The sequence below is a fragment of the Periplaneta americana genome, chromosome 7 (assembly GCF_040183065.1).
Source record: "Periplaneta americana isolate PAMFEO1 chromosome 7, P.americana_PAMFEO1_priV1, whole genome shotgun sequence".
NCBI classification, from domain to species: Eukaryota; Metazoa; Arthropoda; class Insecta; order Blattodea; family Blattidae; genus Periplaneta; species Periplaneta americana.
This window is the reverse complement of record NC_091123.1, coordinates 91,060,949-91,078,398: the sequence shown is the minus strand read 5'-3', so window position 1 is coordinate 91,078,398 and position 17,450 is coordinate 91,060,949. Positions and strand designations below refer to the sequence as shown.

The window sequence follows — 17,450 nt, the reverse complement described above, 5'->3', positions numbered from 1 at the left end:
GCCTGTCCTTGAAGCGCGGCCAGCATCTGAGTAGATTTCTCTGCCGGCGTCCACCCATTGTGCTCTGCGATCGCCTCGAACTGGCGACGGAAAATCGCCCAAGACGTCGTACCGTCGAACTTCGGCGTCTTGACGTTCGAATGTCTGACTGAAGGTGATGGTTCCGCAGGGCCACTATATGGAATCCTCAACTCTGTTGCCGCTTCTTGCATGGCACGTCGAACCTCCTCGGCAACTATCTGTTTATGTTCTCTAGCCTGGCGATCCACTAATGCGAGTATGTGCTTGTTTTCTTCAGCATATTGGTCCATCAACACACTTGTCTGATCAGCAACTCGTTTCCTCTTGACGACGTTCGAGAGCGCGAATTTTGCCGTCGAAATGGTCTACGTCCTGTCTTAGTTCGGCCACTGTCTCGTTTATAGTTGCAAAATTCTCGTTTAGTTTGTCAAAATCGGATTTAAGTTCGTCTCTCACGATGGTAACTATTCCATCTATTTGGGCCGAAATGCTGTCGATTTGCATAGCAACGTCACTTTTAATCTCCGTTTTCACTTCACTTATGTCACTTTTCATCTCACTGATATCGTTCTTCATTTCTGCTTTTACTTCACTTAGGTCGTTTTTCACCTCACTGATGTGCCTGTTCATGTCGTCTTTCATGTCTGCCTTTACTTCACTTATGTCGTTCTTCACTCCACATATGTCGCTTTTCACCTCACTGATGTGTTTGTTCATTTCCTTAATGGCTTCCAGGATCTGCTGTAGGTTCTCCAGTATGTCGATAATATCTCGCTTCTGACACCAGTTGTAACTTTTCTACCAACAATAATGTAATTTTATTGTTTCAACAATAGTCACTTTATAATTTAGTTTAAATACTCCCGTCAACAATGGGATTTCCACTCCACACAGGAACACAGTATTCGTTATTGCACTCCACAGACGACTATGACAATTTACTTGGATTATTGAGAACAACATTGTACTGCTAATCTTAACTAATGTTCACAAAGCACTATTTACAACACAGAACTATCAGTTCTCAGTTCACAGTTCATTTGCCTTGGCTAGTTCTAGCTCAGTCACTCGAGTTCACAGTTTCTCGAACCCCAGACCTTCAGAGACAGTCCACTGAACTTCGAACTCAGGTCCCCCAACTGCTGTCCACTGCACTCGAACTCAGGACTTCGGACACTCACACAGCTGCGGACACACTCAAGTCGAACTCCGGTCTCGAAGCTGGCTTCACTGCTACACAAGACTGGCTGGCTTGCTGTCCAACGACTACAACAACAACAACTAATGGACGCGCGTCTTTATGACGCTAGTCTGCATCGGGCCTAACTGCGCAAGTTCACTCGTGTGTCGTATTTTATAACCAAACCATAGTTTCTGGAGAGTACGATTTCGCGATCAATCGACAGATGCCTAGAAGATGGCACCTCTAGAATTCTCTGGATTTCTCCCCTCACTGCCGCGATCGCCGTCTCTCCTCTCCTCTCTACGCCACAGCACATGCCCCAGGAAGCAGATGCGCGTGCAACTTCATTTGCCGCGCCGAGTCACGACCGACCTTGCCCTCCTTCTGCCGGCCGTGAGATCGTTTCCCGGCTGTCACAATACCAACAATATTAAATAAAGAATTATTTTCTTCAGGACTTCCATGGAATTCTACCATACCAAAAACACTGATTTAAGTAAACATCAAAAAGTTTAGACAAACATATGACATACAGGTAATTATTTAATGAAATTTATATCTCTTAAAAATATATACTGTTGGCTCAAAAAACTTAAAATGGAAGTTGGTATGCTATTGTATACTCAGAACATACAATGAAGTATAGCTTACCAATTATTATACCATGTCTTTCAGTGAGTTGTATATTGTTGAACAGGCTTTGTTTGCCACGTGTAGCTGAAAGTAAAAACAAAAGAGTTTTTCAAAAATTTTTCGGATTCCATTAGTGTTATATTGACCCTGAACAATGTTTCGTGAAATCTTACTCTAATGCAGAATATACGAACTGACATACAACAAAATTAATGATGCAGGACAAGAAGTATAGATAGATAATATGGTTACTTTCACATTGTGGAATTACTGGTAATGGGCACCCTGACCAGGAGGCCTATTCCACAAAGGTATCATATATATTACAAGTAAGTTCTCTAGTAAGTAGTAAAATTACTAGAGTTTCTGTTTCACAAAAGACTTCTCTACAGTAATACTTTACCACTCCATACTTTACAAATTACCAATGAAATTTCATGATTGTGTTTCACAAAAGTATTAGTATTTGTAACTTACTAGTGAATTGTGAAGTATTCTTTACCAATGAAATGAGACTAATACATGTACTAATGCGATTTAAATATATTTATTTCATAATATTAAGATATATTTTGTTAAATATGTGCTATAGAATATCTTTTCTTACTTCTATTTCCTTCAAAAGAAACAATTTTATATCTTTTGACATCATTTCAATAATTTTGCAGTCTTTGTAATTTTGTTATTAGTGACATCTGTTCGTTAATATTGGGAACTTTCACAGAGCAATATGTGGGGATCGTGGAGGAACATGATAATAATAAGGAAGTAAATTTTACATTATCAAAGAAAAACATTGCAGGGTTACGAAATTAATAGAAATATTACAGCACTACAAATCTTTGCTGTATAACCTACCTTAAAATACGACATTGTGATTAAGGAGACAAATATAACATAATTCGATGAATGAAATACAAATACAGCTGTTTCATGTTATGACGTAGTATGTTGACGTCACTAGAGCGCTTTCAGAATAAGAAGGCATATAAGGCGGAGCTAGTTCAGGCCGGTCTATGTCGACTAGCCAGTGACAGTGAAGCGGTGTTGCCTAGTTAAATCGTCGCGAAGTCTCGCTGAAGCGTCGCGTATTAGTTTCTTTCTTGCGCGCACAATAGTTATGGCTAGGAATGAATTTTAAGCTATGGCATTCGATAGAGCTCCGAATTCTGAATCCAGCAGTACAAGAATGGCAATTGTATGTCAACTGGTTCGCGTGTTATCGCTTTAAGACTAAACAGAGATATCCAACCTACAGCATAGAACATATTTTGCTCTGAATTCCGTCTCTGTAAACGAAGATAGAATCTGTTTATTTTCAAATTCAGATGTGGACTGTTTTCTCTTGTGTGATGTGTAACTTACAGTAACAATGTCTCTTGAAGGGATTGCAATTGGCTCTGGTATTTCATCTGTTATACGCAAAGGGATAGTCCAACACTCACAAGCGAGGAGTATGGTATTTTTGTATATCATTTTTTTAAGGACTAACTTATGATTCAGTGCGTGTCAGTTCTTCACGAACAAAGAATCTGACTGCAGAGACGTTTGGTTTAGAAGTGCATACGTTATCTCATATTCTCGGACAGAACAAAGAGACAATTAAAATAGGTGGTATGCTTGAATTTATCTCTCCTGGAAAATAATGCAAAACAAACGTGTTAATTATTTGCACACTTTTCAGAACCGTGTATTACTTCATCGTACGATATTTTAAATACATTAGTAGTATGTGTTAGCAGTTCCATTATAATAGAACGTGGAAAGAAGAAGAAAGCTGAGAATAACCATAGGTACGATTTTCACTTTTCATTGGAATATTATACATGGTATAAGACGAAATATTGCATAAACATATGAGATATTTGGATGATATTGTAAACATAAACACTGTCTCTTTTTCCATGAATTATACGAAGAGCATTAACAACATTCTTCCTTAAGAGCATTAGAAAATTTTATAAAATGAAGCATATTAACTACATTTCACTTTTAAAATAAATACAGACATGCTAGGAACGAAGAGATTTTATAATTCCAAAACTCAATTTCTATTTTAAAAACCTTTCGTTATATTATATAATTACACTTTATACGATTTTTTCTAATATACAATTTTATCTTCAATATATTAACGATATTATTGGATTACGGTTTTCATATTCGCTTCTGTACAACTACCTTCACTCGTAGGTTTATATTGTCACAGGCCAGAGTGATAGAACATAGCATCCTTGACTTCTAGGAAGGTATAAGCTTGAGGATTAAATTAAATTGGATAGGCTTGATTTAATAGAGTAAAAGAAAGTAATCTTCAGTTTCAATATGAGTACTGAATTAGGCCTATATATGAACAGATATGCTTATATTCTTATAGCCGGATTCTTAGCCAGAATATGGAACACTGGACCTCTAGATATGTAAAAATTATATGATAAAATAAAATTAGATAGACTTAGTTTATCAGAGAAAAATAAAATAATCTACAGTTCCAGTATGAGTACTGAATTATATAATGAACACACATTATGATTACGTTGCATTATAGCCAGATTCGTAAACAGAATGTAGAACCCTGGACCCCTAGGTATGTATAAGCTAGAGTATTAAATTAAATTATGTAGGCTTCATTTAACGGAGGAAAAATAAAATACTTTCCAACTTCAATACTAAATTACGTATCTACAGATATGTTTTCGTTTTGTTATCGCTAGATTCTTAGGCTGCCCCTACAAACAAACTGTACCTTATCTTTCCTCTGGAGAAATAAACAATAATAAATTCAGCTTTGCTGTACAAGGAAGTCTGAGTAAGAATTAAAACATTCTTTCTCAGACATTAGCAAAGTAAATTGCTACATATCTGTCACTTTATTTCGCAAGTCAGTAACCCCATGAGCTACTGATCTATGAAGCGAAAAGTAATAAAAATTGAGATGAGAATTACTTCAGTAAGAGTAATTATATTTAAACATTACACACTGAAGAAACAGGTCTCGACCCGCTCGCTCAGCGAGAGGACTCCAACTGATATGTTCTGTCCTTATCTGTTGTCTCTGTCTTCCACGTCTCGTGCACCGTGCACTGTGTGACAACGTCGAACTGTTGCTAGCACTCAATTGGCTTAGGCCATATGCCTTCTTATTCTGAAACCGCTTTAGTAGCGATTCATTGGTAATGTACAAATCACTTAATTCTTTCATGGAACAGAAAGATACAACTCCATACTTTACAACACCTTTAATCAGTAATTTGTAATGTACAATACCATACCTTTGTGGAGTAGGCCCCATGCAGCAATAGAAGCTACACAACACCCTCCTGACCATCATTAACTCCTATAACTCATGAGAAGATCTGGAAGAATGGCTGTACGACTAATGGAAGACAAATTGGATAATCACGTCAAACAGTAAAATCTGTGATGTTAGATCTAGCTCCATATCATAATATTCAAAGTGTTATCTAGAAAGAATCAAGTTGTCATCACAAGACTGAGAATTGAAAACTGCAAATTAACACATTTCCATCTTTTACTGAAAGCAGATCCTCCACAATGTAGCTGCAGAATTTCAGTTCAGCATATATAGCCTCAATTGCTACCAGAGACAGGGACAACAAAACGACATCCCCAGTGATCTTCAAGAAATCCTTAATAATCCGTCAAGATATTGAGCTTCATTAATACATTTAATTAGAAGTCAAAATCCTTATTTCTAGGTTAATTTAGTTGAGTGTAAATACAATAAATAGTGTTATTTGAGGGGTTCACAACCAGAGTGGACCAAGTCCTTCTGGAATAATTTTGAGAAATTGACTCTTAAAGTTCCTGGCTCATGTTCAGCAACCTTCATTTTCCATAGGAAATGCTGCCCTCTGTGGAGTAACAAGTGGGTTATGAACTTGGTTTGTTATGACAATGAATAAACTTAAGTTTTCTTTATCCGAGATTGTATTAATCCACAAACTGACCACTGTTGGACTTGGTCCACTCTGGTTGTGAGCCCCTCATTTGTAACCAGCTAATTCATGAATTTAAGCTACTGTAAATCTGTATTGTATTCATCAAACTTAATTTGTGTTATGTAATAGTTATTTTGTTTTAATTTATAATTCAAGTCTTGATATGTTCAATAAAGTTATGATGAAAGAGTGATGGAACGGAGAAAAATTCTCTCCGGCGCCGGGATTTGAACCCGGGTTTTCAGCTCTACGTGCTGGTGCTTTATCCACTAAGCCACGCCGGATACAACCCCGACGCCGGTTAGAATCGTCTCAGATTAAGCTCCATCTCTTAGGTTCCCTCTAGTGGCCGCCCTCTGCACTACGTCATAGATGTCTATGAACGCAGGACCGAAGTCCATACATGTGTTGAGGTGCACTCGAATGAGTGACTGGTTGGCCGGGATCCGACGGTATAGGCGCCGTCTTAAATCACGAAGTGATTTATTACGCATATCATATATATTTTGATGTACCGAAGTACATATGATATTTCCATGCAGATATTCTGCATCATCATATGATGAAAGAGTGATGGAACGGAGAAAAATTCTCTCCGGCGCCGGGATTTGAACCCGGGTTTTCAGCTCTACGTGCTGATGCTTTATCCACTAAGCCACGCCGGATACAACCCCGACGCCAGTTAGAATCGTCTCAGATTAAGCTCTATCTCTTGGGTTCCCTCTAATGGCCGCCCTCTGCACTATGTCATAGATGTCTATGAACGCAGGACCGAAGTCCATACATGTGTTGAGGTGCACTCATATGATGACGCAGAATATCTGCATGGAAATATCATATGTACTTCGGTACATCAAAATATATATGATATGCGTAATAAATCACTTTGTGATTTAAGACGGCGCCTATACCGTCGGATCCCGGCCAACCAGTCACTCATTCGAGTGCACCTCAACACATGTATGGACTTCGGTCCTGCATTCATAGACATCTATGACGTAGTGCAGAGGGCGGCCACTAGAGGGAACCCAAGAGATGGAGCTTAATCTGAGACGATTCTAACCGGCGTCGGGGTTGTATCCGGCGTGGCTTAGTGGATAAAGCATCAGCACGTAGAGCTGAAAACCCGGGTTCAAATCCCGGCGCCGGAGAGAATTTTTCTCCGTTCCATCACTCTTTCATCATATGATGACGCAGAATATCTGCATGGAAATATCATATGTACTTCGGTACATCAAAATATATATGATATGCATAATAAATCACTTTGTGATTTAAGACGGCGCCTATACCGTCGGATCCCGGCCAACCAGTCACTCATTCGAGTGCACCTCAACATATGTATGGACTTCGGTCCTGCATTCATAGACATCTATGACGTAGTGCAGAGGGCGGCCACTAGAGGGAACCCAAGAGATGGAGCTTAATCTGAGACGATTCTAACCGGCGTCGGGGTTGTATCCGGCGTGGCTTAGTGGATAAAGCATCAGCACGTAGAGCTGAAAACCCGGGTTCAAATCCCGGTGCTGGAGAGAATTTTTCTCCGTTCCATCACTCTTTCATCATATGATAATGCAGAATATCTGCATGGAAATATCATATGTACTTCGGTACATCAAAATATATATGATATACGTAATAAATCACTTTGTGATTTAAGACGGCGCCTATACCGTCGGATCCCGGCCAACCAGTCACTCATTCGAGTGCACCTCAACACATGTATGGACTTCGGTCCTGCGTTCATAGACATCTATGACGTAGTGCAGAGGGCGGCCATTAGAGGGAACCCAAGAGATGGAGCTTAATCTGAGACGATTCTAACCGGCGTCGGGGTTGTATCCGGCGTGGCTTAGTGGATAAAGCATCAGCACGTAGAGCTGAAAACCCGGGTTCAAATCCCGGTGCTGGAGAGAATTTTTCTCCGTTCCATCACTCTTTCATCATATGATGATGCAGAATATCTGCATGGAAATATCATATGTACTTCGGTACATCAAAATATATATGATATACGTAATAAATCACTTTGTGATTTAAGACGGCGCCTATACCGTCGGATCCCGGCCAACCAGTCACTCATTCGAGTGCACCTCAACACATGTATGGACTTCGGTCCTGCGTTCATAGACATCTATGACGTAGTGCAGAGGGCGGCCACTAGAGGGAACCCAAGAGATGGAGCTTAATCTGAGACGATTCTAACCGGCGTCAGGGTTGTATCCATTGTGGCTTAGTGGATAAAGCATCAGCACGTAGAGCTGAAAACCCGGGTTCAAATCCCGGTGCCGGAGAGAATTTTTCTCCGTTCCATCACTCTTTCATCATATGATGATGCAGAATATCTGCATGGAAATATCATATGTACTTCGGTACATCAAAATATATATGATATACGTAATAAATCACTTTGTGATTTAAGACGGCGCCTATACCGTCGGATCCCGGCCAACCAGTCACTCATTCGAGTGCACCTCAACACATGTATGGACTTCGGTCCTGCGTTCATAGACATCTATGACGTAGTGCAGAGGGCGGCCACTAGAGGGAACCCAAGAGATGGAGCTGAATCTGAGACGATTCTAACCGGCGTCAGGGTTGTATCCAGTGTGGCTTAGTGGATAAAGCATCAGCACGTAGAGCTGAAAACCCAGGTTCAAATCCTGGCGCCGGAGAGAATTTTTCTCCGTTCCATCACTCTTTCATCATATGATGACGCGGAATATCTGCATGGAAATATCATATGTACTTCGGTACATCAAAATATATATGATATGCGTAATAAATCACTTTGTGATTTAAGATGGCGCCTATACCGTCGGATTCCGGCCAACCAGTCACTCATTCGAGTGCACCTCAACACATGTATGGACTTCGGTCCTGCGTTCATAGACATCTATGACGTAGTGCAGAGGGCGGCCACTAGAGGGAACCCAAGAGATGGAGCTTAATCTGAGACGATTCTAACCGGCGTGGCTTAGTGGATAAAGCATCAGCACGTAGAGCTGAAAACCCGGGTTCAAATCCCGGCGCCGGAGAGAATTTTTCTCCGTTCCATCACTCTTTCATCATATGATGACGCAGAATATCTGCATGGAAATATCATATGTACTTCGGTACATCAAAATATATATAATAAAGTTAGTCATTTTAAATAAACAATTTATACCATACTACATTCCCTTGCATCTTCTAGTTTCGAAAGTAACTTAAAAGGGGTTATGCTTGTTTGTTGTTTCCCTAATGCAAGTGATTTTAAAAGGTAATAATTTATTAACAATGCAATTATATAACTAAACTCTCCTAAGAACTCTATTATAAAGATATTAATGAATATTGTTGCTACTTTGTCATAAAGTTTAGTTACTTCAGAAATATCAACTGGTTTATCTTTAATTTTTTATGCTTAGGTTGAGCAGGATACAGGGCTATCAATGGCAACACTTGAACATATTGACAGGATAAAAACAGAGTTGCAGGCTTCTAAACAAGCTTTACATGAAGCTGACAATTGGACTATTCTTGCTACGGACATGGAAGAGGTAACATAGCTTTATGAATATATTTCAGATAGTTGTGATGGAGATGGAAAACTTTTTTTTCTCTCTTTGTTCAAGTTCACCTGAATTTGTTTGGAAAGTGAAACTGTGATACTAGTATGTTATCTGAGAATAAGTTCATGGAAACTAGTGTAACATGTGGTTAGTACGTAATAACCAGCTGTAAACATAGGTTGAGAATGAAAGTGTTGATTTCATACTATGAGAAGTTTTTTTGTGTGTGTGTGTGTGTGTGTGTGTGTGTGTGTGTGTGTGTGTGTGTGTGCGCGTGCGCGTGCGCGTGCGCGTGTGCGTGTGTGTGTGTGCGTGCGTGCGCGCGTGATAGTAAATGATGATACAGTGAACTATACTGCAATGTAAAAATTTTATTTATAAGAATATTTTTACAGGCTTATTTTTATTGTAGAAATGTCAGTGTATTTTGTGACTAATTCTATCACGAGTCTCAAAAACAGTAACTATGCCTGTTAATGTATCTAATTCAGTCACATTAGTAATGTTCCCACATTTGATGGCAGGACACTTTGGAGTATACATATGTGGTAAGTCATGCAGATCTCTTAATATTCATATAAGCAAGGCTCATCCTAATGAATGCAGAGAGTTACTTGCATCACATCCTTTATCACGACATAAAACTTCACTTGAATCAAACCCTGATTCTTCAAAATAAAAGTAAAGCAGTAGCGAATTCAATTACCTTATGGAAAATCAGACTTCGAACGTTAATATTAGATGAACAGCCCACAGAAATAGACATTTTAATATCAGAAAATATTTTTTTTTCTTTCATCACAAGACAGTCTTTCAGATCTAAAATATCCAGTGGCCAAATATTATAAATTTCGGAAAAATGAGCACACTAGTTTAGATTATACCCCAGATCACACATATAACAGATTGCTCATTCCTATGTTAAAATCAGCAATACTTTGAATAGAACAACTGCCAGGATTGCCACTCGTCCATCGTAAACGAACACAAGATGGCAGTACAGTTGCTAATGCAATTCAAATGAGAGTTATGACGTGACTTCTTATGTAACAACTAGATGGCAGCATAGTACACCTGACAAAAGTTGTTACTGTCAAAGCCTATAGGGCTGAGCAATCTGGGTATATGGTCTAGGGTTATACTCAATGATCAAAGTTCTAATCCTCTTAGAAAATCTAAAATGGAAAAGGAAAAACAAAATTATCCATATGATTTATCTGAATATAATTTTTATAATCACAGAGAGAAATTGATCCTTAATACCATGAACAGCAGAAATACTCCTCCATGCTCGATACCAATTCATGACACAAAAAATAATTTTTTCAACATTTTTGGACAAACCAGTAATTTAACTTCACTACAGTTGGAATGTGAAAACAACAAAGACATGTCAGATTTGCTGGAAATTACTGAGAAAGAAGTTAATCGAGTTCTTTCCAAAGTTCGTCTTAATGCAGTCTCCAGTCCTGACAAAATAACTGTATGAGTTTTAAAACACTTAAAAGGAGGGAAATTTATTTCATTTCTCAGAACTGCCATGCTTTGGTTTAATTATATTCCCAGTGAACAGACATTCATATTTTAAAGAACTGGTTTCCAATTACTATCTTTTCTATAATTCAGAGAATTATTATTGACCGTATTATGGATACGTTGAGAGATTCTGTAATATTTTCAACACATCAGAGAGGTTTTGTTTCTCTCTATGGTACTGACATTAGTACTTCTCGAGTTAATGGTTGCACAAAAAACTAAATAAAAGGACTTGACTTTTTTAATGCTTTTTTAGATGTTAGCATGATGTTTGATTCTGTAGGTCATACTCTTTATCAAAACCCTTAACTCTTTTGACATGCCCAAGAACGATGACCAGTCCATTCATGGAATTGCTGGTTCAAGAAGTTCCTCACTCCTACACCAGAATCAGGTGGTGCTTCATCCTGTTGACATATTGGCAAAATGAGGGCTGTTTTCAAGACATGACATCAGAAATACAGTTGACACATGAACGTGATTGCCAACCCACCACTTATTACACCAGCTATTCGTTTATTCAAATTATGACATTTGTATATGAACTGTACATGGCAAAAAGGATGAATAGAGTTGCCAGGACATTCAGCGTCTTATGCCATTGTTGTATGAAGCTTAGAAGGCAGACCCGACCTAGCTGGTACGTAAACACAGAAACAAAGCAAATACAGTGTCATTCTAAGAGTATACGAGTGTATAGTATATGTTCACGTACAGGCAGAAAAGGCACAATGTTATCAGAGAATTCATTTTCATGAACTTTGAGATCAGCCTGAAACTTTTCACTTGTTCTGCAAGTGTCACGGCGTGGATATCCAAATATGTTAAATCTGGTGTTGAAAATCTTTCTTTAATATTCATATATACATATACATTTCATAATTTTTTTTTTTTTGTTTTGAGATTGTCGGGAAGATATATTCGACCACTTTTTGACTGACCATAATGGATTTTCCGTCCCTTGAATGATTTAATGTGATTGAACACACTTTCGAAGACATCACATATTTGTTGTGATGATTATGATGTTTGCTTCGTCGATCTTTAGGTGCCATACCTGTAGACTTGAGAGAATTCTATAGTACCTGAATGCACTTGTAAGAGATCCCATGCAAGGAAATGAATGCTTTCAAACACACTGGTCGTTAAATTTTAACATCCTCTCCTTATAAGAATACTTCCTATAATGTAATTTAGCTGCTGCAAAGGAATATTTCAGAAGTGTCCCTCATAAGAGGAAATAAGCCTATAATTTCAACAGTCAATGAACTTTTGTTTTTATATCTGAATTTTACTTTTTATGACTGTATCTAGTGTCTTTTTATTGCATTATGCATTAATATTGTATCAAAGCATCTAGTAGAGCATATTAATATTTTTCCTTAAGAATTTATGCTTGATTTATACAGCTACTTGGCTACAATTTATTTGGTTTTCTACTTTAACTTGACCATTCATTCTCTTCCTTTATACAGGGTGTTTCCGAGGTGGTGTTACAAACTTTGAGGGATGATGGCGAAGGGCACATGTATCAATTTGAGATAAGGAACCCTGCTTCAGAAATGACCGCGTCGAAAGTTACAAGCAAAAATAGTTGTGTGGAAATAAAATAATTTTATTCCTCTGTACACCTTATTTATGTGTATTTATCTGTACATCTTTTAAGAGGCTTGGAGTGAAGAACTTGGTGGACGGTGGCTAAAGATCGAGACCGATGGAGAAGAATTCTTAAGGAAGCCGAGGCCCGATCCGGGCTGTAGCGTTATGGATGATGATGATGATGATGATCTGTACATCTTACACATACTGTATTCATCTGACGTTGTTTACGTTGTCTATTTACAGTATACCATTCAGTGTGCTGTCTGAGGGGTGGGGACAGGAAACTACACTAAAGCAATGCAGATAGCGTAATGTGTAACGGACATGGTCGGTCCTGATAATGCACGTCTGTAGACAGCAGTGTATGTGTACAAGTTGCAGTGTCCAGTCGATCAGTCCTAGTGAAATGGAGAGCGGAATAAGCAGACCTGATTTTCGAATACGGATGAGCCAATGGGAACAGTAGACAAGCTCACAGATTGTATCGGGCCAAGTACCCATGTAGGAGACATCCAGACCATACCATTTTTCCACGACTGTTCCAAAGGTTAAGGGAAGGAGGGCACGTGTTGCCAAATTACAATTCCATTTCCACACAAATATTTTTGCTTATAACTTTCGACTCAAGTCATTTCCGGACCATGGTTCCTTATCTCAAATTGATACATGTGCCCTTCGCCATCATCCCTGAAAGTGTGTAACACCACCTCGGAAACACCCTGTATATTATATTACTCTGATAGTTATTAAGTTAATTAATAGCCTGTCGTAAATTATATACATTAAATAACATAGTCCCTATGACTACATCATAACAAAGTACTAATACATTGCAAATTCTTTGCCCTTTGCTACGAGTTAGTACAGGAATAGGAGGGTAGTAGAGTAGGGGACAACTCCTTGGTTGCCACTCCTTCTTCCTCGCAAGAAAAGCACAAGGAACATCATGCTCTCGAATGCTTATTCATGCTTCTTGCCATGTAGTCCTCATATATGTACAAGTATGAACCCTAAGAATGAATATTGGGGAAAGCGACTTTTGACCCACTTGTATAAGATGCGTATTAATTTTAATATTTATTTTGAGGGCGGAAAAGCACGTTGGATACACTGACAAATATGGTAAATTCCATTCCCAGAACATTCTTTGGCTGCTTAATTCATCTTAATTCTCAGTTTATTTGGTAGTTATATTCTACAGTGCACACATTCTTTCTTCTCCCACTCGTAGATGTAGAGCAGATGCAGCAGTGCACAGTGCACCTGTACACATGCAAGTGAGGGAAGATAAAATGTATGTAATGTATGTTATTTACTTTGTAATAACCCTTTCATTTCATTTAGTGTTCTGCCGAAGGGCAGGTCTTTCACTGCAAACCCAGCTTTTTCCAATCTTTCCTATTTTCTGCCTTCCTCTTTGTTTCCTCATATGATCCATATTATCTTAATGTCGTCTATGACCTGATATCTTCTTCTGCCCCTAACTCTTCTCCCATTCACCATTCCTTCCAGTGCATCCTTCAGTAGGCTGTTTCTTCTTAGCCAGTGACCCAACCAATTCCTTTTCTTCTTCCTGATCAGTTTTAGCATCATTCTTTCTTCACCTACTCTTTCCAACACAGCTTCATGTCTTATTTTGTCTGTCCACTTCACACATTCCATTCTTCTCCATATCCACATTTCAAATGCTTCTAGTCGTTTCTCTTCATTTCGTCGTAATGTCCATGTTTCTGCCCCATACAATGCCACACTCCATACAAAGCACTTTACTAGTCTCTTCCTTAGTTCTTTTTCCAGAGGTCCACAAAAGATGCTCCTTTTTCTATTAAGAACTTCGTTGGCCATTGCTATCCTTCTTTTAACTTCCTGGTTGGAGCTCATGTTATTGCTTATAATACACTTCAAGTATTTGAAGCCCCTATACATCTAAAAAATAATCATCCCAAACTGCCTTGTAATTGTTTCTCTTCTAACTGACAGTCATGAATGAATTATTGGTATATCTGCTTCATTTTACTTATGTAGCCTCAATGTGATGAAAATGTAGAAGCTATCTAATTTTCGAAGGATAGAAGTATGAATTAGATTAACTCAGTGACAGAAGTGATTCATTTTTATAGTGTTACCAGTATTTAGTTGGGTACTGCTGAAAATTATATTCAAATAAAAAATAAAGTACCCTTACAGCATATAACTTAAAATGCCCCAAGTTTATCGTTACTATAATGAAATATCAAATGACAGCTGTTTTCCACTGTGTAATTGCTGACGTGGAAATCATTCTTACATAAACAAGCTTATCATTTGCTGCTCTTCCTCTTTCTTGTTACATATTATGCTGTATGGTATATATATTATATCAGAATTCTATCTGATATCAATCTTTCTTCAGACTTCGAAATGGATGACAACATTGTTACATTCTTTGAATTTTCCATTCAACTTTTCTTGAATTGCTGTATGAAATTTGCGGATCTGTTTGTAATTCTTACTAATCAGTGTTTCTCTACCCAGCCTGGTGCAGCCAATATTCTGTAAAAAAGTTTTAGTTCATTCGCTGAAATTTGTTTTTTTTTTTATTATTATTTTCTGGTTCTCGCTGTATATGGTTTTTTATGTTAAAATTGATTTAATATGCTTTAAGTTAAAAAAATACTGTATTTATGTATAGTAAAATATGCTAATAATTTGAATGGTGTAAACTCCCATAATAAGAACTTGTGTATGAAATTGTTTGAAGTACAGTAGAATTTCTCGTATTCGGCAACTGTGGGACAAAGCCAGTGCTAGATAACTGATTTTGCCAGATAATTGGAAAATACAAGAGACACTTTACTGCACAAACATTTTTTTCTATGTTCAAATTTAATAATTTTCATATAGATATTTAAAAATAAAGTTTTGAAATATGTGCAATGTTTATTTCTAGTACTGAATACAGTAATGTACATTAATCAGTTCATAATTATTGTAATACATAATAGCGTAAAAAATACTAAGTTTTTGTAACCTTATGACAATTTTAAATGGCGGTCATGTGAGTCGTGACTTGAAGAGCAGTGTAGCCAACGTCGCAGGTATGAAGATGATGTAGTAACGCTCGATGATTTGAGCATAAGAATATTTTGTTCATGTTTCACGGAATCCATTGTGCAACAGCAGCGCTTAGCGGTAATAGCCATGATACTAGCTATCACTCAAATGAAATTTTTGCACGCTGTAGGAACAGAGAATTTCACACTTTCTTATTTAGACTCATCCAACACCCCTTCGAAACGGGCAAGTTCAAGTGGTAAATTAAAGCTATCGTCTATGCTCATTGTTTGCAAGATCCAAGTGACAGCTTACCAATGGTACCCAATTACTCCAGGGACATAATGGGGTTTTTTTGTCTGTGTTTTCACACGTGAACAATGTAAAGAGTAAACACGATATGCAGCATGTGCGATCCATGAAAACTACTCACATCTTTGTCCGACTCTTCCCTTTCGCATGAATGATTATTTTTTATTTATTTATTTATTTTTTGCCTAGCCAAAAGTGCCATTGTTTTGGTATTGCAGGTTATTTGGCTGCTGGATACAAGGGATTTTACTGTATAAAGTTTGAATTTGATTTTTTTTTTTTTTTTTTCCAGGTATTTGAATCTGGAGATATTGAAAATATTTATACTAAACTTGTAAGCATGCAGCAATCTTTACGGATTCTAGCAAATGTTCCAGATTATGAAGATAGAAAACTGCAGTTAGAGGGCTTAAAAAATAGGCTAGAAGCAATGGCAAGTCCAATGTTGGTACAGGCTCTTACTTCTGCATCTGTTGGTAAGCCTTGTTCTACTTGAAAGTGGTTATAGTATTTTTTATTTACTATTACATCCGTGTCTTTATGAATGAAGTTCAGTGATAATTTCGTTGTAGCAAGTTTTATACAAATTTTTCAGAGCAATCACAACTGTTTGTTAGAATCTTCACAGCTATAGACCGCCTTCCACAACTGCTAAAATACTACCACAAATGTCAGAAAGGAATATTAATGCAACAATGGAGAAATATAGTGGAAATGGAACAAGATGAAGGAGTAGCTGAATGGATGCATAAATTCTATGATGTCCTCTTATCCAATTGGCATGACCAGGTTTGTGTCTTGCAATAAATGTTACTACAGTGAAAGTCTGTTATAATGAGACCTCAGCATGCATGATAAAAGTGTTATAAAAAACTGTCATTATATCTAATTTTTCTACCACTCCCCACATATATTAATCAAAGTTACTTGTGACTATTTTATAAATCTGCAAGTCAATTTTAAATACTTATGACTGCATTGTATATTCCTATGATGTGATAAAATCTAAAATATATATATATATATATATATATATATATATATATATATATATATATCTTTCATTCTTTCACATTAAAAAGGACAGTAATTTAATTTATTTCTTATCACCTTGTCTGGAATGGCAGATCAGATGCATTCCAGTTCAAATCCGTCATTCCCAAATCAAATATAAATATAATATATAAATTCACTAGTATTATGAACTACTTCCTAACTTAACAACTATTAATAACAGTTTAATACTATACAATACAGTACAACACGAATACAGTAATAACATTATCATTATGCACGTTCTCACTATATGGATCTTCTAATAGTAATGCTCAGTAGTACACCTTCCCTCTTTCTCCCATCTCAAAGATACTTGTCTCCACTTCGCTTTAAATTACTCTTATTCTGTTCTCATATTCTCTGTCTTTAATTATCTATTTGAATTATCCTTTCTTCATTCTGTCAATACCAAAACATTACACTTTACTTAATATTCTGATCCTATTCTTGTTCTTGACCTATAAAATAATTTTAGTTCAGTATATTATCAATGTCCCGCGCCGTGGCGTCGCGGTCTAAGGCATCTTGCCTAGGGCTTGCGCTACAGAATGTGCACTG

The 17,450-nt window shown here is 37.4% G+C and overlaps 1 protein-coding gene across 3 annotated transcripts in view; it reads left to right on the top strand.

The window, feature by feature from the left end:
- Positions 1-17,450, top strand: part of Cog7 (conserved oligomeric Golgi complex subunit 7) — a 95,051-nt gene that overhangs the window by 26,966 nt on the left and 50,635 nt on the right. For all 3 annotated transcript variants that reach the window (XM_069831039.1, XM_069831037.1, XM_069831038.1), the window contains 3 exons: positions 9,210-9,341; positions 16,129-16,312; positions 16,432-16,625. In XM_069831039.1, the coding sequence (XP_069687140.1) occupies positions 9,210-9,341; positions 16,129-16,312; positions 16,432-16,625 (510 nt within the window). The remainder of the gene's footprint in view (positions 1-9,209; positions 9,342-16,128; positions 16,313-16,431; positions 16,626-17,450) is intronic.